Below are 25920 nucleotides of genomic sequence, written 5' to 3'. Positions count from 1 at the left end.
CGACCGACGGTCGACTGATTTATGACCCGCTAGCGCTGACAGCATACACACTTCTGGCCTTTGACAGTCTGCCCCAAGTATCTATGCCAGTCTTTCACAGTCACTTCACTACTCACACCCTATCAACATTCCTTGAATCATGTGCTCAGTGAACCGGATCATGCAATTCGAATACATCGTCACTCCCACTACCTACCTACATACGTAAACGAAGAGTCCAATCTCATTCAAATTGGGGTATATTGTCGTCTTTTTGCCTTCTTCAATCTTCTCCACCTGACTTTTCCGGCCTCCTATCGCAATGAGATGACCATCCTGACATCAACACCACTCATCTTCCAAGGCTTCATATCTACATCGATTTTATCTAATCCTTAGTAGATCGAGTAGTTCGTTTTCTCACTTCGGGGTTGGTGACCTCGGGATTGGGGACAGGTACACCAGCTTCATCAAGAGCTTTCTTCTCTTCCTCTCCGGCGGGGGCAACAGGAGCGACAGCCTTTGTAGTGGGTGTTTTCTTGACTGTGGTAGTTTGCTTGACCTAGATACCTCATATCAGTGTTCAACGCCCCTTGTGAAACGTACATCTATCTGGAAAAGGGAGTGATAGACTCACCTTGGTGGGAGCAGAACCGATCAAACCGAACAAAGCAAGGAGCATACCAATAGCAGTGAAAGCAGCAGCGGCGAGACCAGCAGCAACTTCTGGCATCTGTTTGACAGCAGAGGTAGCATCGATACCAGCGAGGTCTGAATTGCGAAAGTGTCAGTTGGCTATGACGATGGCTTGGTCACTAGCATTCAACTCACGGATGAACTCGTAAACCTTCAACCTAATCTTGTCAACCAAAGTGTTGGGGTGGTCAAGATCCTCATCTTCCAACGATCCCTCAGCTTCCTTCTCGATAGGCTTCTTGACGTGGAAAGTCTCGTCGGCGAATTTCTTGGCTTGAGAGGCATCGTGACCGATGAAGATGTTGTCGACTACATGATTGCAGAGTGAGCTGATATTCCTAAAGTGGTCGAAATGATTAAAGCAGCTCACAGAGAATGTCCTCCGTCATAGTCCAGAGCTCAATACCGATACCAGCGATCTTAGTGAAGTCAGAAGGGTGCAAGTCCTCAAAGTATGCGGGGTTGGAGATCTTGGCGGGTGCCCATACACCTTTGTAGGCAGGGTTGGGGATCTTGGGAATAGTCCATTTGCCCTAAACACATCATGTCAGCTGATGTCATACGAATAAAGCAAATTTCGAAGCTCACCTTGTAATCAGGGTTCTTGATCTTGGGTTGAACCCAAGGTCCACATCCAGCAGCTTCCTCACACTTGGGGTTAGGGACCATGGGAGGAACCCAGTCACCATCTTCTTCGTCCTACAAAATCAAGAGTCAGCTTAGGTCTTGATGCTGGATGTCATTACCAAACCGCACTCACATCCCATTCTTCGGGCTTCTCGGCTTCGGGATCAGGGATGTACTCAGGCTCGTCCTCGAGCCAGTCGTCGGGTTTGGTAGCGGAAGTGTCGGTGACCATGAGAGGAGCGTCTTCATCCCAATCAGCGGGCTGCGAGAGTATGTTAGCTGTGTGTTGAGAACTAGACGAGGGCTACTCAACTAACCTTGGTAGCTTCGAGATCATCAATTTCAGCTTCATCGACCCATGATTCAGGTTTGAAGTCCTCGGGGTCGTCTGGAGATCTCATCGTCAACTGCGGCTCCGACATTATGAGTAGCTAACTTACCGATTTCCTTAGGAGGGTTGACGGCAGGAGTGAAATCTTCGAGAAGACTACCAGTCTTGACTGATTCATCGTTGATAAGGATTTCAAAGGTTTGATCGGGGCTAAGAAGGTTTGTCATCAGTATATCATCCTGCATATGCAGGGAAGTTATGGGTAAACTCACTTGACAATCAAGGTGTACAAAGCGGTAGTCTTGGTAATCTTGGGAGCGGGGGGGTTCTTGAGGTGTTTCTCCTCCCATTCACCAGTGATTGGGTTCTTGTGTCGGAAGATGAAGTGGACTTTGTTGGTTGATCCACACTTGTCGGGTCCGAACATGATCGTGAATGGGGTCTGCACGGAAATAGATTGAATTAGCATTTCAGCGTTGCACTAAGGCAGTGGTGCAGATAGGATGGATCGCAGTAATCACCTTATCAGTGTAATCTTCACCAGCTCTGAAACCTTCACCTCCTTCACCCTCAGTCAAAAGCTTGATGTAGGCACCACCGCATTCAAGTCCCTTTTGAAGTTTGACTTCGTATTGGACTACTAGTGGTTTACCCTTGGGGTCGATAGGTTCAGGGAAGAGGGTGGAGATGGCATGGTGGGCGGCCTTGGTTTCTGCATTGACATTACAGAGCAATCAGCGTTGAGCGCATAAAGGCGGACTGACAAAGGATATTCTGAATGTTGGAAAGTAGACACTCACTCAATACCAAACCTCGATCACCTTGAATACCAGGATACACCTCTGGTTCCTCGACCTCCCATTGACCGACATACGAGAAAATCTCGTCGCCTACTGGGGTCTGTTTGGTAGCTCTTGAGATGGTCCATCGGGAATCGGCGATGTTCTCGTTGAACTGCTCGACGAAGGGGGCGGTGAGGGAGGTGGGCTGGGTTGTGGTGTCGTCAGCACCGTTGCCTCACGCAGTAGGATGCACAGTCGCAAATAGGTAATTTATAAGGATCATGAGAGTAGCACAGAAGGGTACTGCCATTATATAAAATGACAGACGCTCCAGACGATCTGGTCAGGTGTTGAGAAACGATTACTCACATGAAAAACAGCTTGCTCAGCAGCAGCTGAAGCAGCCAACATCAAAGCTGAGGTACCAGCAGCGGAGACTACGTTTTGGGCTCTCATTTTGGTTCAAGTAAGTCACTGAGAGAGATAGGATGGTGAAGAGTATTGACCAAGAGCTAAATATGAGGATGACGAGGACGACTGAAGAACGGAATGGGATGGAATTATGCAGTAAGTAGAACGGGATCGCGTCAATTACACAACAGGTGCCGACGTGGAAGATATCAAAGGTAACATCAGACACGTGTATACAAAAGAAGAGATATCTGGAATATTCTGAGGCATTCGTTTATATGATTTTATCCCATTTGTTCTTGACCTGACGTAATCCACCTGTCTGGATGGGAATTAACCGGTAGTATGATGCACAGATGATGATGCTGTACCTCGTGTCTTGTGTTCATGTAGCAGTACTAGGTTGAGTTTGAGGATTCACATAACAGAGAGTAGTAGTCTAGTGACCCGTTATAGCGAGGTAAACGCAAACTATAACATATCCTCTTCATCCTCTTCTTCATCTTCATCTATTTAGCTTGATTGACATATCATACAAACCTTCCTTGTCAACTTGTATCTTCACCTTCAGCAACATAAACAAGATGATCCCACCAGAACAACCCAAACATACCTACGCGTCAACCCACCCCCATCCGAATCATATTGATATTCCACATGTAGACGGACCACCAGCACCTGCTACGGATGATTTATTGGAATCACCACCGGTGGTATTGTCTGCTGATAGACCACCGCCTTCTAGGGGGATTCTAAAGAATCCCCTAAGAAGGGCTAGTGGTATAGATGAAGAGGGGATGGTGGTGGATGGGGTTGAGAGGGTGCCGGGGGATCAGTGAGTTCACTTTTGACTTCTATCGGTAGCTAGGGGTGGGATGGGGGAATACTACTATATACAATTTATGTAGTAGTATATATACTATTCTATTATATATAGTAGAACTCCTATATATGATCACCTTCTAAATACGATATTCTATACTAATCATGTCTTATCTCACACAGCCTACAATGGGACGAAGCGAACATCGCATTAACCGAAATACAGAAAGACTCGCTGATGTGAGTTGTCCTCGATCTACTTCAGTGCACACATTGCTAAGATCGTTTGACTTTTATAGGAAAATCACCGAACCCAAAACACCATATGTCAGGTATGATGCTGTGAATGATCGAGTGCTAGGTAAGTGCTATACCTTCCTGCTGCTGGCCTGTTCAACACAAAGCTACCAAGCATTCATACTATCTGAACTACTTACTTCGAACTAACACTCGTCATCCTACCATAGACAACGATATCCCAGGCTTTGACCTCGAGGCTGATCAAGCCCCAAAATCACCCAACACACCCCTCAGTCCAGGTCGAGCAAGGTGAGCTCCCCAGTATACATGATCTGTCCATCATCACCGTACAGCTGACAATGTTACAACCTCATTCAGCTTCCCCTCCACACCCAATTCCACAGCCGACAACACCCTCTTCAACGCGCAACAACCCCCACCCCAAGACGAAGCACCCAGACGACCCTCCATCTCCAGCTCCTCCTCTCGCTCCGCGTCCTTCTCGCTCCCAACCAAAGACCGACCCGTCCGACCCGGTTCCTCAAGCTCTTCCAGATCGTCACACTCATCTCATTCGGGAGGTAAACCCACCGTACCTGGACCAGAGGCGTTGGGAGCCACCGCTGCCAATACCGCTGCTAACTCGGGCGAGGTATTCAGCGATAGCGAGGACGAGATGGATGAAGAGCAAAAGGCGAAACACAAGGAATTCGCTAAGAAGAGGAACAATCATTATTCCAAGGAGGCCGCGTTTGCTATGAAGAAAGCTAGGGAGCTGTTACAGAAGGAAGATGAGGAGGAGGAAGGGGAGGGAGTGAATGGTACGAGTGGGGAAGTAAATGGGAAGATGGATATTGATAGCTAGGATGGGATTGGAATTGATAGCACAAAAGTGTTTGGTCTCGGAGGACGAGACCGTCGTTGAGAATGAGGAGATACCTACGAAATTGAGAGAGAAGGTTTCGTTCTTCTGTGATACTGTACTATTCTGTTTTCCGTATTCTTTTCGTTGAATCCAAGCATCTGTATATGTGAATCTACCTAAATTCAAATACAACCATCGTGACTTCCTCCCTAGTCACGCTTTCCTATATGAATGAGATACCACATTGTACTTTGTACATCTTGTGCATATCGTATATAACAGCACTCTGACCGTGACTGACTTTGATCCGGCGGAAATCGGTTTGTGATTGTATCTATCTGCACCCTCCATTTAAGATTGAAATTTCAGATCGGACCCCGGTTGAAAAGATTTATTGATTTATTTACAAGAATACTTATATGCCTGTCTATCCTATATTTTGTAGGTTGGGACATAGCACATCTTAAACACCAGATAACCGTTTACGCACAATGTCAATCGAAGAATCATCCCCAGCAATAAGCAAAGAAGAGAAGAAGAGGTTGAAAGAGGAGAAAAAAGCTAGGAAAGCTGCCAAAGCTGCTAAAGCCGCCGCCACCTCAGGCGAATCCACACCAATCGAGAAGAAGAGGAAGAGCAGGGAGGATGGCGAGGAGGTGAAAGAGAAGAAGGAAAAGAAAGAGAAGAAGAAGAAGAGTAAGGCTGTTGAACAGTCCACTGAGACTCCCGAAGCTGAGGAACCACCGAAGAAGAAGAAGAAGGAGTCGAAATCCACCGATGAATCTACTACTGAGAGCATTACTCCCGCCGAACCAGAGGAAACTCCAGCACTGAGTAAGAAACAACAAAAGAAACTCGCCAAAGCTCAAGCCGCAGCCACTTCTACCGACTCCCCCTCAACCTCTACCTCTACCTCTACATCTACAATCTCGACAATCTTCACCCCCGAGTCCAACACCTACCTATCCGAACAAAACATCACTCTAACCCCCTCAATCTACCCACCAATCCTCTCCATCCCTTCCCTACCCATCAATCCATCCCTTCAACCATTTCTCAAGGCATTCTCCAAACCAACACCCATCCAAGCATGCAGTTGGCCCGCCCTACTATCCAAACGGGACGTCGTGGGAATCGCCGAAACTGGATCCGGTAAAACCCTGTCGTTCGGGGTACCAGGTTTGAACCACGTTTCATCCCTCCCACCCGTAGGTAAGAAGGGTAAAGGACAAATTGCCATGTTGGTTTTGGCACCTACTAGGGAGCTGGCGCAACAGTCCCATGATACTATCTCGGCATTTGGGAAATCCGTGGGGATCAACTCGGTGTGTCTGTTTGGAGGGGTGGGGAAATACGAGCAGATCAACGAGTTGAAGAATCCCAATACGAGGATTGTCGTGGGGACGCCGGGGAGGACGTTGGATTTGGCTGATGCGGGGGATTTGGATTTGAGCAGGTGAGTTTGGCCGTTTTGCTCTGCAATTTACCTCGTATCGTCCGATTAGAGAAGGTAAAATCTTGCTAATTCTCTCGCCCTGTAGCGTATCCTACCTTGTGCTCGACGAGGCGGACCGAATGTTGGATCAGGGGTTCGAGAATGACATTAGAAGGATTATCGCTCATACGCCGGATCATACCAAGGGAAGACAAACTGTCATGTGTGAGTGGGTAATCTACCCCTCTGCGATGCAATATATACGGAATATCATCGTGTATATCTTTTACGATCATCTTTGCCCCCTGTCTTTCCATCTTGTTCTCAAACCATCGGTCGATCATCCGTATTGCATGCTAATATATTGTGTTGCCTATCGCAGTCTCCGCTACCTGGCCTGAATCGGTTCGAAGACTCGCTTCTTCCTTCCTTAACGATCCTATTCGAATAACCGTTGGGTCAGACGAGCTGTCGGCGAACAAGAGGATCGAGCAGGTTGTGGAGGTATTGGATAACTCGAGGGATAAAGAGTGAGTGTGATACCATCGCTTATCGTCCCTTCTCTTCGGCTCTCTTCAAGCTATATTCTATATAAGCTATATTCAATGAAGCATCCAAACAATGATGTCAGTTCCAGTGCTGTTGAGCTGACAAACCCAAAACACACAGCGGTCGACTCCTATACCACCTCCGATCCCACCTCAAAGCCCACCCCAACACCCCTACCTCGCCCACACGTATCCTAGTCTTCGCACTGTACAAGAAAGAAGCGCAACGATTAGAATACACAATCAAACGAGCCAACTACAACGTCGGTGCCCTCCATGGAGATATGACACAGGATGCAAGGTTCAAAGCTCTCGATCTGTTCAAAACTGGTAAACAGAATGTACTGGTCGCTACGGATGTTGCTGCTAGGGGGTTGGATATTCCTGATGTGGGGTTGGTGATTAATGTGACTTTCCCTCTGACTACTGGTGAGTTGGTACACCTTTCACTTTCTCGTGTGAAAGAGTTATAATGCTATACTGCATTTGGTACTGGACATGAGCTAATCGTCTGATTGGTTGTAGAGGACTTTGTCCACAGATGTGGTCGTACCGGACGAGCAGGCAAGACAGGAAAAGCAGTAACCTTCTTCACAGGTGAGAACCATGAGAAATCCCTAGCAGGAGAATTCATGAGAGTCCTGAGAGATGCTGGAGCGGAGATACCCAAGGAGATGGATAGGTTCCCTACGACTATCAAGAAGAAGGAACATGGGTCGTATGGTGCTTTTTATAAGGATACGAGTGATGCGCCGGCTGCTACTAAGATTACTTTTGATTAGTTGTTTGAACCCACTACTTGTTTAGTCTTGTAACCGATAATTGGTTTCTCGGTTCATATTCTTCTGCACCCCTTGGTATTGGTTCCTGCTTGATGAATGATTAGATGTACAGAAATGATAATATAGATGCATTGATTGGATTGTACAAGTAAACAGAAGTTGAATCGGCGGCCATATCAGCGTACCAGTCTTATGTCATCAGTCAAGTTTTGGTAGTTCCGCAATTTCCGGATAAATCTGAATAATTTGATCAATCCCCGAACCGTCTCTCGGTTTATGAGGTTATGAGGTTAGGTTATGAACCCGACCGACTGGGCAAAAAGGCACTTACGGTGAATGATCTCTTGCTACGTGCTAGGTGAAAATATGCATATGCTTACTGTATGCCTGGAACAATGTCATCTCAATGTAAATACAGTGCATAGGTGAATGCTGAATCAATGTTCGGTATTCGGTGTCTATAGCCGCCGTACTTTGATTTTTGTTCGGTGGTCAGGATGGAAGACGCAAGGGCGGAGAAGGGGACATGTACGGCGAATGAAGTAATTCGAGCGTTATCTTACGATATCACCCTTGGTGTTGTGATTTTGATATGAATATAAATATAAATATGGATACATGCAGTTTGTGAATCGTTATCTCGCCTTTGATCTTTAGTCAACGATATATCAAACAAGACGTCGCCAACACCTTGAGCTACTACTTTCTCCCATCTACATCAACTACTAACTAAGCTACACCTCCACACGATGTCTCTCCTCTCTAAATTAGGCTACGAGTCGATATCCCCCGAAGTGGCCAAGAAGGGGTTCTACGAGTTGAAAGCTACCTTACCGGGCAGTAAAGGTCAATTGGATTTTGTGAGTTTGGCGTTACCTCTTATGCTGCGTCCTGCCCAGTCGCCGGGAGATGGGCATGATCGCTGATCGCTTATCATTCGATAGGCAACATTGAAGGGAAAGGTGGTATTGATAGTTAACACTGCGTCCAAGTGGTTAGTATATCCATCATTCTTATCAAATTACATGCCTTATCTTCCTCGAGCTCTTTATCTTGCCGTGATACCACGAAAGACTGGGTTGAACAGATAGAACGATATACTGACGATCGCCTTTCTCTACCTTGGTAATAGTGGTTTCACATATCAAGTGAGTCTTGCCGTACCATGCCACTCATACCGATATAAGCATGTTGACGATTCCTTTTCCAACCGCAGTATACAGGTCTTGAGGAACTGCATAAATCATACCATGACAAAGGTCTAGAAGTGCTCGGATTCCCCTCAAATGAATTTGGAGGACAGGAACCGGGGAGTGATGAGGATATCTCATCGTTCTGTACGGTGAGTCGATGATCCGATCCACAACATACGATCCACGATCCAAACCTCGTCATGTCTTGGAATTATGATATCTATCCTCTTCTCCAGCAAGTTGGATGTACATAACACTGACATTTCAACCCCACAGCTCAACCACGGCGTAACTTTCCCTCTGATGAAGAAATCCGAAGTGAACGGTAAGAACATGAACGAGGTGTTCGCATGGCTCAAATCGCAGAAAGGGGAAGGAGTAGGTGGAATCGCCGGGACTACCTCTATCAAGTGGTAAGTTTGGTCCATTCTTCCATTCTTCCTTCCAACGTCACATTAAGCCTGCTTCGCTCTTTCTGAGTGGGAGAGAGATAGTTTATTTTGGGGAACGAAGTGCTAATTGCTGATCGATGGTGTATGATGGATATAGGAACTTTACCAAATTCCTTGTGGACAAGGAAGGCAAGGTCGTAGGAAGGTATGGGTCTTCGACGAAGCCTGAAAAGTTGAAGGAGGAGATTGAAAAGTTGTTATAGTAGTATTATACTTTGATATATGATCGATACCATTTGGGTTATACCTCGGAAGAAGATTAGATGATGTGATGCATATACCTTCACCTGCTATGAGTATGCATGCATCCACATAGAGATTGTCAAGATGACCAATGATGCTTTGCCACCGAGAGCTACCCGTGTTGATGAAATGCTTCCGAGGGTAAACAAAGTTGAGGTTTAACATGGTGTGGTATGGTCCAAGCGTCATTCATTATACCTTTGTGATTTCTACACGATGAACACTAGAATATAATGACACGATGACCACCACAACATAGACATCGACATCGACATCGACATAGGAACCAGCGAGTAGCTCAATAACCATCACCAGGATGACATCAACAAGTATCCCATTCACCCCTCCCCACCCACTATCATCTACCACACCCCCCTCATCACATCTCACCCAGAATCAAACGCAAGCACCATACACCCCCGGATCACACACCGAGACTACCCCGTTTGTCAAATCACAATCACAAGCACATCCTCAAACCCATCAGAGCCTCAACGAAGTACTCAACAGAGCTCACCCCTCGCAACAGAGCAATACCAACAGTTTCAGCGTGATTCGTCAGCCTGGAGATTCGTCCAGTGGGAATGGGAAGTACGAAGATTGGGAGGAAGAGTTTGAGAGGTCAAAGTTGAGGGAATGGGATGGGAAGGTGGAGAGGGATCTGAAGGGTTGGAGAGGGGGTAATGGGTGGGTTTGTCTTTCTCTCTCTCTCCTCTCCTCTGTCTTTCTCTCTTGTATGAGGTGGAGAGTGTGTATGGATTCATCTGTATAAGTCGTAATAACTGCTTTGCCCACCCTTCTGACCGGTGCTATTGACCGATGTTACGCCATCGTGAAACCACATTTAATCATACTAATTACATTTACCCAAGCAGCAAACCAAGATCGTACTACGCCCTTCAAGCTCTACCACCCCACTCGTACTTCCACCAGCCCATAACAGGCACAATAGGTAAACATCTGCCGAAGGAGGTGATCAGGATAGATAGAGATTGGAGTGGTGGCGAGGTGTGTCAGTGAGTGATGCGTTTGTCGGTTCACTATATGCGATCCATCATCACGGCGGTATCGCCTCTGTCAGCCTAGTTACATCGAATATACCATTTAACGTACCTCCAACTGCTCAGTGCTCTGCATTGACAGAAGAGCTTCGCTAATCGGTCTGCTTGAATCTCAGATTCGATACAGTCTATCCGATGGAGCTGGAAGGCAGGGTAAGTATACTACTGTTCCTCTCCTCAACCATGCAGAGTAAAAGCTAAATTCGATGACCGGTATGTCATAGATAAAACCCAATCAAATGCTCGAATTCATAACCTCGCTCAACGAGATCCTCTACTCCGCCTATGCGGTGCGACCGACCATATGGGATAATCTCATTGCGGTCGGGACACTTTGGACGAGCTTGTTCTGGAGGGAAAGCCATTTCGAGAGGGTGAGTCGGTGGATGTGCGAATTGTATTCATCAGGCCAGTGCAATCTTGCTGATATTATGTGATATCCCTTGTCTTGGGTAGGAACTTCAACGAGCCGAACGGTTCATCCATGAGCATAATACAGGCCTGTTCAACCCCCAGGGGCTGAATGTCTTGACTCCTAGATACGTCGCTTTGCAATTTGTGAGTACTCACTCCAATCCATCTTTCTGGCTGTCATGTTACCACATCATATCACGCTGACGAGGTGATCGACCTTTCATAGCTCGAAATTGAGTGAGTTGTCTTTCAAAGAGATATCCCCACTCGCTGCCTGCTGATAATCCATTCCTGCTGTAGATACTACTAAACATGTTATCCACGTACCCACACGAGCACCATTTCTCCCTTTCCGCATTTCGCGATTGTACGATTCAATCTGTATTTTACGATATTATACCTTGCATATATTCCCTCTATATGATCAGATTTTTACATACTATACATAACAAACCAATTACGATTCATTTAACGACAAATTGTATTATAACGAACGAATGAATGAAATTGTCAACCGACAACACTCAACTCTATAAGGGGTATGTATACTTCCAAACACTTCACGACCCTACTCAGATCTATGTCTAACTCTATGCCAATTCTTTGGGAATAGCCTTGATAGCCTTCTCGATCAACTTGTTGGTATATTCTGGATTATCCAGATACAAGTGATGTCCCGCTTTAGGGATGGTATGGCACGATGAAGCTGTGTTTCCTGATTCGAGGAGAAGTTTCACGGAATCTTCACCCCCTTTTACGTCCATCCCTATGCCATCGATATCAATATCAAGATCAACATTGTACTATCAACAGAAGCGAGATAATGTCCAATGATCAAAGAGGGGAAAAACCACTCACAGTCGTTATCGCCGTACATGAATGTCACGGGCACTTTCAACCTGTTTATTCGATCTATGATTGGTATCCTGGCATATGCTCCTGGAGCCAAGATGTGGGCTGTGATAAGAAACCAAAAGTCAGTCTTTCTCCCACCCTTCCATGATAGTTCTATATGGGTGTACGAAAGCAAACTATCACTCACAGATACAATACTCGCCACTACCTTTCATAATGCTCGTACCGTATATATAAGAGTGCAAGTCCCTCACGTCGTCTTCTGACTGAGCGGCGAATCGTCGGCTGGAATATTTACCAACCCATAATGGACCGAAGGGGCCGACAGATCGGAGGATACTGAATGGGGACATGCCTCGTTCCCATCCCCATGTGAAGACTGTGTAAGGATTGAATAGTGAGCTTCGTACACAGAATGGTGGATGAGGGATATCAAGCTTGGGATGGAAAAAGGAAGGGCGTAAGATAGAAGGTTGCTTAGACGTATAGGGATGAGCCAAAACTAGAACCCACATTTCATCATATTCCTCCTTACAAAACTCTCTTCCCTTCTCTTCGCCCACTCCTTCGCCTCTCCCTGCGGCCCCCCCGCACCAGAGAACTCAGCCTCAGCCGCGTCGGTAGCCTCGTCCAATTCCTGCGGAGTCTCAGGCGGACTCCTACTCTGATTCTGGTTCTGCAATCTATCTTGCGAGCTAATCTCCGATGTGAGGGGATACTTGACATACTCAGGTCCATGGGGTATACCGGCCGGACTTAGTAGAATCAATCCCTTGACTCTCTCGGGGTATCGAACGGAATATGCCGAGGCGAGGTATCCCCCCAATGAATGACCTATCAATATCATTTTTTCTACTCCGACGGACTCCCGCCACGATTCAAGGGAGGAGACGAAGAAGTGTTCTGCCCTTGATACTCTTGATGGGATGGGGGTGTTGGAAGGTGAGTTGAGGTGTGAGGGAGAGGGACGGGAGGAGAGGCCCATACCTAGCCAGTCGAGGAAGAAGGTCCGGCGGCCAGTCGAGGATGATGAGAGGGAGATGGATTCCCAGTTGCGGAAGAAGAAGCTGGAGTGCGGGATAGAGTATCAGCTGTGTCCATAAGGATTGTATTGCGATAGGTGCAAGGGATAAATCGAAAGATGCGAAGAGCTCTTGCAAATAGGAGATTTGAAAGGCGAGAAGACCGCTCACTCACCCCAACGCTGCTGCGTATCCATGTAGAACCACCACCGCCTCTTTACTATCCTTATCCTGTGGTCTTGTAATTTCCAAAGTATTTATGAAATCTACCATCTTCCCTTCCTCCCCCTTCTTGCATTTCGAATGATGTTTCTTCTTCTCCTTCGAAGTGACACTTCCACTTCCAGCAGTAGACAGGTCAGTCGATGAGGAAGTAGCGCTCCCCGAAGTCACCTCTCGCGGATCGGCAGGATGCGATGGAGCGAAAGCTGGATTGGGGGTAGGTATAAATACGTTTCGAAGGGTGGCTACCAGCCCAGTGTGGGAGATGGGAAGGGGATCTTTGATTTGTCCGATCTCTGTTTCTGGTAGATCTTGCTTCTGGCCTGAGGTGAACCATCCCTTGGATTGGGCAGGAGGTATAGAAGAGGGTTCGAACGCTGCCATTCGTCTTAATAATCTCTCTTCGGCCAGACGAGCCTCCTTGTATGATGAGGTGGACCACCAGGCTGAGAGTGACGATTTGAAATCTGTTGGAATGTCTCGAGCGCGTGGGAGGGGTGGGGCTGAGAGGGGTCGTTCAGGCATGGAAGGGGATTGATGGATCGGTTGAGGTGTTGAGGTCATTTTGAGCTTGAGCTTGAAGAGACGTTTGATTGAACCTGGACCTGATGGTCTGAGGGTGATGGTTAGGGATGTTATGGTTGATGAAAGAGATGTCGATTCAAGGTGGATGAATCGGAGTGGTCGTTATATACTGTTGTGGGAAGTGGGACGATAAGAGGACGGTGTGTTTGTTTTGTCTTGTTGATACGTCACACTTGCTTTTGGTTTTCACTCGGTATCCGGTTTGGGAGGCTGCGTTGAGTAGATTAGCTTACAAAGGATCAAAGTATATTGATTATATATCAATGAATGATGTTGATAACATGCTTTTTCATCGTCATCCACTCGCAGATGAATGATGATGATGATGATGATGATCTTGATCGGCCGTTTGATGATGATGGCCGAACACAAAATCACCTCGGCAAGGTACATTTGTATGGCCTATGACCGAAGGGCATGGGCATGGGCATGGGATGTCCGTGCGCATTGATGTTAGTAGATCTTCATTACATCTCGACATTACTATAATCATAATGGACATATAGTACTCTCGGGCATGCATATATCACATATCAACCGCATGTACACAATGGTCATCTCTTCACCCTCAATTAATGTTGTATGCGGCTGTCAATCGTTTCACCTAGATAGAGATGCAACAAGCTTATGTCCACCAAGCAAGAGATCAGAGGAGATAGGCGGCGTTATCCGTCGGAAAGAAGCGACTCACGCAATTGTTCACTCTGATTACCAACATAACACAAAAAAAAGTTGGTGAGATGAATGGAATGTCAGATCTCATATAATCATATAATCATCTATTCATCTCTACATAGCAAAATTTACATACCTTCTCAAGCTCATAGCGGGATCATCTCTCTGTCTACCCTACAACCACATCGTCCGGAGAATTTGCCTTGTCAACCGACATTGACCCTTGACCTCTCCTTCACCTCCACCTCGCAATGTCCCGTCCAACAGCCATATCCTCCCCTCCTCTCACCCCACCTACACCATTCCAATTCGATTCTATACCCGATGCGATAGAAGCGATAGCTCAGGGTGGGTTCGTAGTAGTTATGGATGATGAGTCGAGGGAGAACGAAGGTGATTTGGTATGTGCGGCTAGTAAGATTACGACGGAGGGGATGGCTTGGATGATCAAGTGGACTAGGTGGGTGATTCCTTCAGAGCGAGTGAAGCTATACATAATTGTATGACTTCTCCTTATCTACCCATAAAGGAAATCTTTACATCTCGTTTGGCACTTGAATTCCGCACAGCAGGAATAGCGTGAAGGAAATTAACGAACATACATTGCTTGAGCTAACCAAAATACCCTAATCGTCATAGCGGATTCATATGTCTCTCCCTCCCACCCTCTCGACTCGACGCCCTCCGTCTTCCTCCTCTCCTCCCTACGTCTGGTAAATCGGAAGATCCCAAGGGAACAGCCTACCACCTGACAGTCGATGCCAACTCGTCCAAACACCCCGTATCGACCGGTATATCCGCACATGATCGTGCGTACACCGCTAGATTACTAGCCTCGCCGGAGAGCAGGGAAGACGACGTGACCAGACCGGGTCATATGGTTACGCTGAGGTATGCTCCGGGGGGTACTAGGAAGAGGAGGGGACATACCGAGTGTGCTGTTGGTGAGTTATCGCTGCTTCCCCTTTCGTTCCTCCTGTCCCTCTCTTTGACTACTACCATCACCCTGTCTTGTACTCTTTTTTCTGCGTCACCTTGATGTCTATACTCTACTGGTACTGATATGTCATCTAATGCGCAGATCTATGTTACCTCGCCAATCTCCCTCCTGCTGGACTGCTATGTGAGCTGGTCCACCCTACGAAAGAAGACGGGTCGATGGCTAGGCGAGACGATTGTTGGAGATTCGCTAGAGAGTGGGGACTGAAGATCATAAGTGTAGAGGATTTAGCAGAGTACGTGAAGAAGAATGGGAAAGGCTTGGTACCTGAGGCGGAGGAGCATCAGGTATAATGTTATACTTCAGCTCAAAGCAAAGCATAGTATAGCATGCATAATCACATAGAACATTGAGTGGGATGCGACTCATCACGTCCATCGTCGAGGTATATGATTGCGGAATATAGGTTCAATCTTGTTTGATATGTCCTCGAGACCAGAAGACTCCGTCATTTCCCAATGAGGGCGATGATAGCGGGGTATCTATAACTTAGAGTAGGGGAAAGCACTTTTAAGGGGATATTACTCCTAGGTAATCGGCAGAATACCGTTGCCTTCGACACCTTGATGAAAGTTGAAAGTGTATTTATTGCTTGGACAGTCTTGGATGCCATCCAGTATAACCTCCATCAGATGCCACACCTCCTTCCCACGCGCTGTCCCATCCGATGCGATGATACGGCACCATTCTGAATTTGAGTGTGGCGGTTGACTGGATCGGCGATCATCCGTCATCTTATCGTACTCTACGCGACTTTTTCCCATTTTTAATCATTTTACCTCCACTCCACTCATCCATCAGATATTACGAGACTCATCAGATCCAGTCAACCCATTTTTATCATTTCTCTTTCTTCTTCTCATTCTCTTTATACGCCTCTTCACACCCCTCTTGTTGTCTATCCATATCCCACAAAAAGGCAGAGATATACATCATGCCCCCCCGACGATCTGCTCGTCAGTCCCTCCCTACCCCTGCGCACTCTACCACCTCTTCCACCCCAGGGAAGAAGGAGGTGGTGGCAAATGGTGTCAGCTCCACTAGTCAAGCGAAAACAAGCAAATCAAACGTACAGCCTGAAACACCCACTAGTCTGGAGGACGAGGACGCCCTTGCTCTCACGTTGGGAGACGAGGCGAGCGATGATGGGATAGTAGATTATGGAGTCAAGGAAGGTGAGTCACTGCTCTTCATCCCTCCTTCTGTAAGTGACTAAACGCGGAGCTAATCGCTTTGACGCGTAGAATCACCTGAATCGCCTTTCACTTCTACTACTACCTCTGCTACGTCCTCTTCATCCAAACGATATAGGCTGGACTCTGTTACTCTCCCTTCTAGACGATCGAAATTGGGTTTGGACAAGACAGATAGTGCAGATAATATGACGCTTGATTCTCCCTCGAACGGTAGGGGTCAAGCTAATGGGAATGGTAGTGTCAAGATGGAGCTTGAAGATGTAGAGGTAGGTGCTCCTCCTTCTGTCCTATTGTACATCTCAAATATATGTGAACAGGACAAGCTGACGTTATATCGTATCTACAGATGAAGGACGAACAAGAACAGCAAGAAGATATCAAACCCCCCACCACTACCACCACCACCTCTCGCTCACGAAAGGGCAAGTCCAAAGTCGACCCCACCGAACAAGCACCATTCAACATCGGTAAATTCTCTTCCGTATCCAAAGCCCAAGTATCAGATCTCGCCTTATCCCCTCTCGAAACCAAAAGTGCTCGCGGTAGATTACCTAGAGCAAGTAAAGGGAAGGCAAAGAAGGAGATGACTCCTCCTCTAACCGATGAGGAGACGGAGTACGATGCGGAAGCTGGATATGCTATGGATAGTGAGGAGGAGGAGAATCAGCTCAAACGAGCTATCAAAGCTTCTACCCAGAAATCAAAGACATCTACCAGGTCTAGGTCTAATCCTTCTAGTGGGACTGCTACGCCCACGAAGGGTGCTAGGAAATCAACGGGGAATCAGACTGCGTTGAGAGCTGCTGTGGCTAAAGCTGCTGAGAGTGAGTTTTGTCTTTCTTCTATATGGCTTACGGTCCGAAGAGCGGCGTAACTGATGATATCTTGGCATTGCAGAGCGATTGACAAAGAATGGCAAGAGCACTCCCTCAACTCGAGGCAATACCTCCGCAGGAGACATTACTCCCCGTTCAGTTGGATCCAACGCCGCGACGGATATCACACCTTTATCAGACGATGATTCAGGTTTATCCACAGTACTATCCGATATCTCAGCGGACGAAGCGCAAATTACCGACTCTGAAGACGACATGAGTGAATCTGAATATGACTCGGATGATTCCTTGGCCCTGCAATCGAAGAAGAAAAAGGGTAGATTTGCAGGAAAAGGACGATCCCTGGCTGATGGAAAGACATATGAAGAATTGGCTGATGAGTTGGGATCGGAGGGTGAAGGGCTAGACCCCGATGAGATGAGAAAGATGAGTATCAAAAAGATGAGGGATAAGGCTAGGTCGGAGAGGAGGAAGGCCGATGCGGATGCGGCGCCTAGGAAGAAGAAGGAGAGGGAGTTGAGTAAGAAATTGGGGAGGAAGTTGACTAATGGTGAGAAGAATTTGGTGGCGTTGAGTATGGTATGTTGGTGTTCTCTTCCCACTGTCACATAACTTATTCTGCTTGGCCGTCTGCGCTTCGCGGGAGATTCATGGCTGATTTGCGGTCACACGGACAGAACCACCCTGAGCTTGAAGATGTATGGGGAGACCTTCAAGCGAACGTCGAACCTGTCAAGCCCGTCACTATGGAGGCCCACAAGTCTCTCAAGTTAACACTTTTACCCTTCCAGAAAGAAAGTCTGTACTGGATGAAGAAGCAGGAGGAGGGACCTTGGAAAGGTGGTATGCTGGCTGATGAGATGGGTATGGGCAAAACGTAAGTCAACATCTGCTTGAGTACGAATTGCCGTGAGTTGCAGAATACCGCTCATCATACCCTCAATCATGCAGTATTCAAACTATCGCGTTACTTCTCTCAGAACCCCGACGGAAACCATCGTTGGTAGTCGCACCTGTAGTTGCGCTCATGCAATGGAAGCATGAGATCGAAACCCATGCTGAAGGATTTACGGTCTGTCTGTGGCATGGTCAACAGAGGATGAAGGCTGCCGAGCTCAAGAAATACGATGTGGTGAGTTAACATCCGCCGTCCTTCTTCTTAGGGGCACAATAACTCACGTTGATTGCTTCTTAGGTGCTTTCCTCGTATGGTACGCTTGAAGCTGCTTTCAGAAGACAACAAAGAGGATTCAAGAGGGGTAATAACTTTATCAAGGAAAAATCGCCCATGCATGAGTTTGAATGGTACAGGTGAGTCGATTTGGTCAAGTCAATGATACTAGAATTAGCTCATCATGTCAATCGGAATCATTAGAGTAATCCTAGATGAAGCTCACAACATCAAAGAAAGAAGTACAAATGCAGCCAAAGCTGCTTTCGCCTTGCATGCTACCTATAAGTGGTGCCTATCCGGTACACCCTTGCAAAATCGAGTAGGAGAGCTGTATTCTCTAGTCAGATTCCTAGGTGCCGATCCTTTCAGGTAAGCTACATTGTTGGGTCTGGTCCTGAGTGTGCAGCTGATTGTTGCATTCGTCTAGTCACTACTTCTGTAAGAAATGCGATTGTAAATCCCTCCACTGGCAATTCAAAGATAAGAGAACTTGTGATCAGTGTGGTCATACACCCATGGCGCACGTTTGTTTCTGGGTAAGTCAACCATCTCTTTTTCAGCTAGCAAGTCACCCACGGTGAGATAGCTGATCTGGTGTTATGACAGAACACCGAAATCCTCACACCTATCGCGCGATACGGTATCGAAGAAGGTGGACCGGGTCATACGGCATTCAAGAAGTTGAAGATCCTCTTGGATCGAATGATGTTGAGAAGAACCAAATTGGAAAGAGCGGATGATCTCGGATTACCCCCTCGAACGATTGTTGTCAGGAGGGATTTCTTCAGTCCTGCGGAGAAGGAGCTTTATATGTCGCTGTTCACTACTGCCAAGAGACAGTTTTCGACTTATGTGGGACAAGGTACTGTTTTGAATAGTACGTTAGCTTCCTCCAGCCCACGAGTCCTGGTTGTACCTTAGCTAATGTTGGACGTGATGCTTAGATTATTCGAATATCTTCTCTTTGATCACTAGAAGTGAGTCGGCTATCCCTCATTTGACATCATGTAGCCATGGAGCCATGCTGATATTGGTATCACCACAGTGCGACAGATGGCCTGTCATCCTGATTTGGTACTTCGAGGTAAAACCAGTGCATTGGTTACTGATGCACCTGAAGGGACGGTCTGTAGATTGTGTAATGATACGGTGAGCTCTCTTTCACCGAGAAGAGACAAGAATTTACAGCTGACCTCATGATGGTATGCAGGCCGAGGACGCAATCATGTCCCAATGTCATCATGTATTTGATAGGGAATGTATCAGGCAGTATCTCGAAGTGAAACAGGCTAGAGGACACAAAGTGAGCTGAAATGGGTTCCAATGGGACTGAGTAGCGCATTAATTGAATCATATTTGCAGCCCGAATGCCCAGTCTGCCATATCGAAATTTCCATTGACCTCGAAGCTGAGGCGCTGGATTTGGAGGATAACAATAAGAAGGCTAGACAAGGTATATTGAGTAGATTGGATCTACAGGTTAGTTAATTCCCACACTTCCTCCCCCTCCCCATCTCGCACGTCGGTCGCGACGGCGAGCTGATCCTTGGGTTTGATATTTCTAGAATTGGAGATCGTCCTCCAAGCTCGAAGCGTTGGTTGAGGAATTGGAGAAATTAAGGAATAAGGATTGTACGATCAAATCACTTGTTTTGTGAGTCTGGGCCCTCGGCTTCTTGCTCCAGATTTCTGATGGGCCGCAAGCTGATGACAAGATACGCTGTAGCTCCCAATTTGTCTCTTTCCTTGATTTGATAGCTTTTAGACTTCAGCGAGCTGGTTTCAATGTGAGTAGTATCCCATGTTCTTGACTCGTCAGGCGCGGATGACTAAAGCTAACGGATGGTCTGTGATTAATGTAGATATGCCGACTTGAAGGTGGTATGACACCTCAACAACGAGATGCGACGATCCAGCATTTCAGTGAGTAGCCGATCGTGGTCATTCAGAGTGTTGAAGCTGATACAGATACACTGTAGTGAATAACACTCACGTCACGGTATTCCTCATCTCGTTGAAAGCTGGTGGTGTGGCTCTGAACTTGACCGAAGCAAGTATGGTATTCATGATGGACAGTTGGGTGAGTGTGGCTTCCATCGTTCAGCGTCTGATATAATACTATGCGGACTGGGGCTGAGCTGATAGAACTGTGTAATAGTGGAACCCATCAGTAGAATATCAAGCAATGGATCGTATCCACCGATTAGGTCAGAAGAGACCCGTAAAAGTGGTGAAGTTGGTGATCGAAGATAGTATCGAAGATCAGATTGTACAATTACAACATAAGAAGTTGGCCATGACTGAGGCTGCACTTAATAAGGACCCTGATGCGGCGTTGGGTAAATTGACGGTTGAGGATGTGAGTTTTCTTTTGGGTTTTGCCCTATCTACCTTCTCCTTTCTCTTCTTTCGATGCAGGGATGTGAGCTGATGTGCTTTGGATGGTAGCTGGGTTTTTTGTTCAAGCTCTAGTTGGTATATCAGATTATACGGTATGAGGGATAAGTAGACATATGATTGGATTAGGGGATGGGACAGGGATGGGACGATTGATGATTTCTTGAATAATGATATACCAGTTGAATAATGCTTGTAGCGAGATGTTTCTTTTGGTTGCTTGGGTTGTGAATTATATGCTATATTATATATTATCCTATAGATATCTTGTGATGCTCATGTACGTGTCTTGTAAATGCGATATGACATCTAACTTCCATGTCTATCTTATCATCGTGCTACAACACCATTCGATTCAATCCAACTTCGTCCCATGTTGTGTGAGACAAGTATTTAAACGAGTCACTCATATAAGACGCGTCAAGGTATAAGTGTCTTACGTCATTCCCACGTGAATTGGTGATCTGCTGCGATGTCAAGGTGAATGAGTGAGCTTATTGTTCTTTGAATTTGAGTTTGAAGAAAGACGTTTCAGAATTGGATTAGAGGGTATTCACACATCTGCATACATACATATACATAGTATCACGAAAGAGAAGAAGAAGAAGAAAGTATAACGAAATAACGAATCAACCACCAAATCAGCTTATTGTCTATCAAGGGATTCAGCAGTACGAGTGGAAAGAACAATAAGAGCACAGACAGTAGGACCATACAGCTGGACTGTACCCCTCTATCTCACTCTCACACCTACACAAGATATAGATAGGTATACACCTCGTTCCTATCAATTCACAATTCAGTAAACTCCACTTTACCTTTTACTACACGCATCGACCATTCACTACCTATCGCATCGTCTATATCATCTTGACTGGTTTTACCGTCAGCGATATATCTTCAACTTGATCGATATCATCACACCACACCTCCACCGCATTACTCCTCCTTCTCACATTACGACTCACTCCTCTATCACCCTCCCACCCGCCGACTTACCCACCACCACCAACTACAACCCACCACCACACCCCACCACCACCAACCAACATGACAGTGGATCAATCGTCAATCCCGTTCAATGTCTCTGAGCATTATCAGGTACTTGAAGTGATTGGAGAGGGAGCTTATGGTGTGGTAGTGTGAGTTGGTTTTCGTATACGCATATCAACGATCTACCTTCACTTAGCTGACGTGACTATCCCCACCCCTTCCTATATCACCGTATCGCCTATGCAACTCCGACTCTATGCTTTACCGGCACACACACCCCACCCGCCCACACGCAGCGCCGCTACGCACATCGCCTCGGGCACCAAAGTAGCCATCAAGAGGATAACGCCGTTCGATCATGCCATGTTTTGTCAGAGGACACTGAGGGAGATCAAGCTGTTGAGGCATTTCAGGTGGGTCTTACTTAACCCATACTTCGTCTCCATTCCTAAATGTCTCGTAAGGGACGAGGACCGGTCCTATTTCGTGTGGAATGCCTTAGAGCCTCAAGAAGGGAGGTAGACAATTGGGGGCATCTCACACGCCCAAATCGTAAATACCTTTAAAGGATCACTTGAGCTTACATGAGTTTTGCGACTGGAACCACGTAGACACGAGAACATCATTGCCATTCTCGATATAATCGCTCCGCCAAGTTATGATCATTTCAATGAGGTGTATTTGGTTCAGGTGGGTTCGAACTAATCTTCCTGATTCCCTCCCAGCTGGAGGACACAATAGCTGACGAGGTTCACTGTCTGCTCGAAATTGGAATGGATCAGGAATTGATGGAGACTGATCTGTAAGCTAGCTTATACTCTTCCCTTGGACGTTGGAAGTAGCTGATCAGTCGAGTGATATTGTAGACACCGAGTGATTAGGACGCAAGAGTTGTCGGATGATCATTGTCAATATTTCATATATCAGGTGAGTCACTCCATCTCGAGTGGTCCGAACAAACAGGCTTATATTCTGTATGATGTATGCTTATCTGGTTATGGTATAGACGATCCGGGGCCTTAAAGCCCTTCATTCAGCCAATGTACTTCATAGAGATTTGAAGCCTTCCAATCTGCTGCTGAATGCGAACTGTGATCTAAAGGTGAGTTGACTTTCGTCTGATTACATCCCTCATTGTACACCTTCTTTCGTGATATTGTGTACCAAAGGCGTTCTTCTGAGTTACCACGAGCTAATCTCGTCACCATATACCAGATATGCGATTTCGGTCTGGCACGATCTGCAGCGATGCCCCCACCTGATTCGGGCCCCAACGGCGGGAATGGGTTTATGACTGAGTATGTGGCTACGAGGTGGTACAGAGCTCCTGAAGTGATGCTATGTGAGACTTGATTCCTCTTTTCGTCAGCTACAGCAGAATTTGGGTGTACAAAGCTGACATGTCCTTGACATACGCAGCTTTCCAAGAATATACCAAAGCTATCGATATTTGGAGTGTGGGATGTATCTTAGCGGAAATGAGTGAGCTGGCCACCAATGAAGGGGATGTCCGAAGCTGACATAAGTCAATAATTCAGTTAATGGAAAACCATTATTCCCTGGTCGAGGTGAGTCGAGGCCCCACAAGATTCGTGATGGGCCCTAGCTGACCTTTGATTTTCTACAGATTACCATCATCGTGAGCTTCCTCACACGGGAATATGGATGATCGTTAGCTGACACCGTCGTCGCAGAGTTATCTTTGATCTTGGATGTACTGGGTACACCTACTGTGAGTTCCCTCTCATCCTCCTGGGTTGGTATCTTGCTAAGTTTTCGATGATTTAGATGGACGATTTCAACGAAATCACTTCGCCAAGATCAAAGTGAGTAGCGCGAGCTTAGGTTTGCAACTGAACATTGAGCTGATCAATGTTTCTAATTCTCTTTCCAGAGACTATTTGGTAGGTTCAGATCCAGGTCCAAAATCTGGGATCGATCAAAGAAACACAGAACGCAGCTGATGTGCATCGCCCTTTACTCAGAGAGCCCTCGAATTCACTCGACGACAGGATTTCGGAGTTGTTTGTCCCAAAGCCAGTCCCAAGGCTCTCGATCTGTTGAAGAAATGTTTGACGTGAGTTATTGGAGATTTCTATTAACGAGTTTGGTTCATACTGATCTGATTTTTATGTTTTGATAGATTCTCGCCTAGAAAGAGAATCACAGTGGAAGAAGCGTTAGAACATCCTTATCTAGAGGTGAGTTGCACTTCTTGTCGATGTGTCCGCCACAACTCCTCAATCGAGATTCTGTATTTTCTTTACCACGATATGATAATCAGGCTGGTATATGAGGGTCGCATTGGCATGCGGTGCTGATCAACTCGTTGTCACCCCGCTTAGCCATACCACGACCCAAATGACGAGCCCGGAGCTGAACCATTGAAACCTGATTTCTTCAATTTTGAAAACAGGCAAGATCAATTGGGTAGGGAGATGTTGAAGCGTAAGTGCACTGTCAGGTCCCCCCATTGCTGAGATCCTCACGCCAACTTGAGACTGATTTTGATTTTTGTTCGTGTTCCAGGTTTGATTTATGCGGAGATTCAAAAACCAATTCATGACGACCAGGAGTAGATGATAAACCGGGCATCTCAAAATCCTCCAGCTGGAGAGTACATAATTCACCTGCGGGTGCAGGTGCACATGGTCTTGCTCGGTTGGTCGGTTGGTTGGTTGGTTGGTTTCCTTGTGACATCTCAATCCTGGTTATCAGATCATAGTTATGACATTAATCAAGTATACTCAGGCTTCATGCACTTTTTGTATGCTTATTCCTGTATCGTCGGATGCTACTTCTCACAGTCTTCAAAGCGGATGAGCATCGTCTATACTTGTGGTAGCTTCTCGAAGATGATCGTCATTGGGATTCTCGAACGTACTGGTATAACAACAAGATGGACTGGCCCCGCCCTCTCCCCCACTCCTTTCTCTCTTTCCCTTTGTCGTCCGAGTGAAAGGTTCTGATCAAGCAGAAGGCAGATATAGTCTGACTTGGGTGAAGAACAGTACAGTACATACTGTAAACTCACAAGATACCCTACCTGACAATCCCAACATCCGTCATTTGCCATTCGCCTCTTTCTCCCTTTTACAGCATTGGTGTCTTCTTCTTTTTCCTTGGAAAAATTCTCACCAAGTACAACACACGTGCAGTGTTCCAGTAGCGCAAGATGGATACACAAGAGAACGAGCATTTCTTCCCACCCGACGATACAGAGGTATCAGAGCACAGTAATTCCGTGATTCCTTCCTCTTGCATGGAGACGCAAGCGCTCTATCGAAAGATTGCGGAACTTGAAACTCAACGAGACGCAGCCATAAACCTACTGGGCAACTACCCTCATTGTCAGGCTCGTCTCATTGACGGGCTCACCAGGAAAACGTCACTGTTGGACATCCAACGGACCTGCGCAAGTACCTCCAGGGGAGGGAGCGTGCCCGAATCGAAATGCCAGGAAGTCTCACACAGGCTTCATGGGTACTATGCCGTAGATGTTGGTGAGGCCGTCAAACCTCAGCTGAGGAGTTTGATGAAGGATACAATACTAATGAATGAACCAGTGGAGAAGGTGTTGGAAGATGCCACGATGAATTATGGGGTCGAAGATCTGAGTATCGATACTCGTGAGACTGGGAGGAGGTATAGATTGTGGTTTGGGGAATCTTGCTCTCCCAGTGGAGAGAGAAGTGTCGTGCTGGATGGATTTTCTGTTGATCGGGAGATGATCTTGGAGGACTCTAGCAGGGTCGAGTGATCCGGTTGGTTGGGTCTCCCCTATTATACCTCATGCGGATGAATAGTATACATGTATGGCACCGTTTCTCATTTTAGCGAGGGCTTCCTTTCGATTCAAGGTGTATCTTATGAAATATCTACATGAGTGGCACAAGTGTTGCTGGCACAGTGTATCTTTGCCGATTTCTCGCTTACTGCCATATACATATGATACGCATACGCATACGGATATCTGGCCTCATTGTCGTAGAGCATCGACGGTGCTACTCTGAATCTTCAGTGGCGGAACCATCATACTCATTCTCACCGGGCTGATGGGTCACGCTGGAGTCGGCATGATAGA

General features: G+C 46.6%; 10 protein-coding genes across 10 annotated transcripts; 8 read left to right on the top strand and 2 right to left on the bottom strand.

Annotated features, from left to right (window-relative positions):
- Positions 1-367: 367 nt before the first annotated feature.
- Positions 368-2871, bottom strand: I302_108675 (uncharacterized protein; the record flags this gene model as incomplete). Its single annotated transcript, XM_019194400.1, has 12 exons — positions 368-541; positions 617-750; positions 811-984; positions 1046-1208; positions 1264-1374; positions 1436-1564; positions 1620-1690; positions 1743-1843; positions 1906-2075; positions 2155-2345; positions 2434-2620; positions 2785-2871. 12 exons carry the CDS (start codon positions 2869-2871, stop codon positions 368-370), a joined length of 1692 nt encoding a protein of 563 aa, XP_019043236.1.
- Positions 2872-3410: 539 nt separating this feature from the next.
- On the top strand, positions 3411-4753 carry I302_108674 (uncharacterized protein; the record flags this gene model as incomplete). The annotated part of the gene is made up of 5 exons (XM_019194399.1): positions 3411-3661; positions 3832-3888; positions 3948-4009; positions 4116-4197; positions 4267-4753. 5 exons carry the CDS (start codon positions 3411-3413, stop codon positions 4751-4753), a joined length of 939 nt encoding a protein of 312 aa, XP_019043235.1.
- A 491-nt stretch (positions 4754-5244) lies between these two features.
- On the top strand, positions 5245-7518 carry I302_108673 (ATP-dependent RNA helicase DBP3; the record flags this gene model as incomplete). The annotated part of the gene is made up of 5 exons (XM_019194398.1): positions 5245-6209; positions 6295-6413; positions 6571-6718; positions 6858-7165; positions 7262-7518. 5 exons carry the CDS (start codon positions 5245-5247, stop codon positions 7516-7518), a joined length of 1797 nt encoding a protein of 598 aa, XP_019043234.1.
- A 749-nt stretch (positions 7519-8267) lies between these two features.
- On the top strand, positions 8268-9366 carry I302_108672 (uncharacterized protein; the record flags this gene model as incomplete). Its single annotated transcript, XM_019194397.1, has 6 exons — positions 8268-8378; positions 8463-8512; positions 8651-8666; positions 8735-8860; positions 8988-9124; positions 9261-9366. 6 exons carry the CDS (start codon positions 8268-8270, stop codon positions 9364-9366), a joined length of 546 nt encoding a protein of 181 aa, XP_019043233.1.
- A 356-nt stretch (positions 9367-9722) lies between these two features.
- Positions 9723-11122, top strand: I302_108671 (uncharacterized protein; the record flags this gene model as incomplete). The annotated part of the gene is made up of 6 exons (XM_019194396.1): positions 9723-10093; positions 10282-10422; positions 10584-10620; positions 10692-10841; positions 10924-11025; positions 11108-11122. The coding sequence occupies 6 exons, from the start codon at positions 9723-9725 to the stop codon at positions 11120-11122; spliced, it is 816 nt and encodes a 271-aa protein (XP_019043232.1).
- Positions 11123-11471: 349 nt separating this feature from the next.
- I302_108670 (uncharacterized protein) lies at positions 11472-13544 on the bottom strand (the record flags this gene model as incomplete). The annotated part of the gene is made up of 5 exons (XM_019194395.1): positions 11472-11647; positions 11740-11838; positions 11924-12115; positions 12250-12803; positions 12934-13544. The coding sequence occupies 5 exons, from the start codon at positions 13542-13544 to the stop codon at positions 11472-11474; spliced, it is 1632 nt and encodes a 543-aa protein (XP_019043231.1).
- A 947-nt stretch (positions 13545-14491) lies between these two features.
- On the top strand, positions 14492-15533 carry I302_108669 (3,4-dihydroxy-2-butanone-4-phosphate synthase; the record flags this gene model as incomplete). The annotated part of the gene is made up of 3 exons (XM_019194394.1): positions 14492-14700; positions 14880-15184; positions 15322-15533. The coding sequence occupies 3 exons, from the start codon at positions 14492-14494 to the stop codon at positions 15531-15533; spliced, it is 726 nt and encodes a 241-aa protein (XP_019043230.1).
- A 641-nt stretch (positions 15534-16174) lies between these two features.
- I302_108668 (uncharacterized protein) lies at positions 16175-20918 on the top strand (the record flags this gene model as incomplete). The annotated part of the gene is made up of 20 exons (XM_019194393.2): positions 16175-16415; positions 16485-16702; positions 16783-17260; positions 17334-17851; positions 17950-18149; positions 18224-18404; positions 18468-18583; positions 18648-18815; positions 18874-18982; positions 19053-19323; positions 19391-19423; positions 19492-19595; positions 19657-19749; positions 19809-19925; positions 20012-20100; positions 20173-20233; positions 20309-20369; positions 20426-20526; positions 20605-20805; positions 20895-20918. The coding sequence occupies 20 exons, from the start codon at positions 16175-16177 to the stop codon at positions 20916-20918; spliced, it is 3384 nt and encodes a 1127-aa protein (XP_019043229.2).
- A 975-nt stretch (positions 20919-21893) lies between these two features.
- Positions 21894-24415, top strand: I302_108667 (mitogen-activated protein kinase CPK1; the record flags this gene model as incomplete). The annotated part of the gene is made up of 17 exons (XM_019194392.1): positions 21894-21985; positions 22133-22249; positions 22448-22526; positions 22619-22638; positions 22703-22763; positions 22843-22938; positions 23052-23178; positions 23256-23318; positions 23375-23404; positions 23464-23475; positions 23531-23568; positions 23625-23662; positions 23731-23740; positions 23822-23913; positions 23980-24037; positions 24182-24284; positions 24366-24415. 17 exons carry the CDS (start codon positions 21894-21896, stop codon positions 24413-24415), a joined length of 1086 nt encoding a protein of 361 aa, XP_019043228.1.
- Positions 24416-25011: 596 nt separating this feature from the next.
- On the top strand, positions 25012-25596 carry I302_108666 (uncharacterized protein; the record flags this gene model as incomplete). The annotated part of the gene is made up of 1 exon (XM_019194391.1): positions 25012-25596. One exon carries the CDS (start codon positions 25012-25014, stop codon positions 25594-25596), a length of 585 nt encoding a protein of 194 aa, XP_019043227.1.
- Positions 25597-25920: the final 324 nt, after the last annotated feature.

The sequence above is a fragment of the Kwoniella bestiolae genome, chromosome 8, assembly GCF_000512585.2.
Source record: "Kwoniella bestiolae CBS 10118 chromosome 8, complete sequence".
In the NCBI taxonomy this organism is placed as follows: Eukaryota; Fungi; Basidiomycota; class Tremellomycetes; order Tremellales; family Cryptococcaceae; genus Kwoniella; species Kwoniella bestiolae.
Note: the sequence above shows the minus strand (reverse complement) of the source record. Positions and strands in the feature narration are given on the sequence as shown.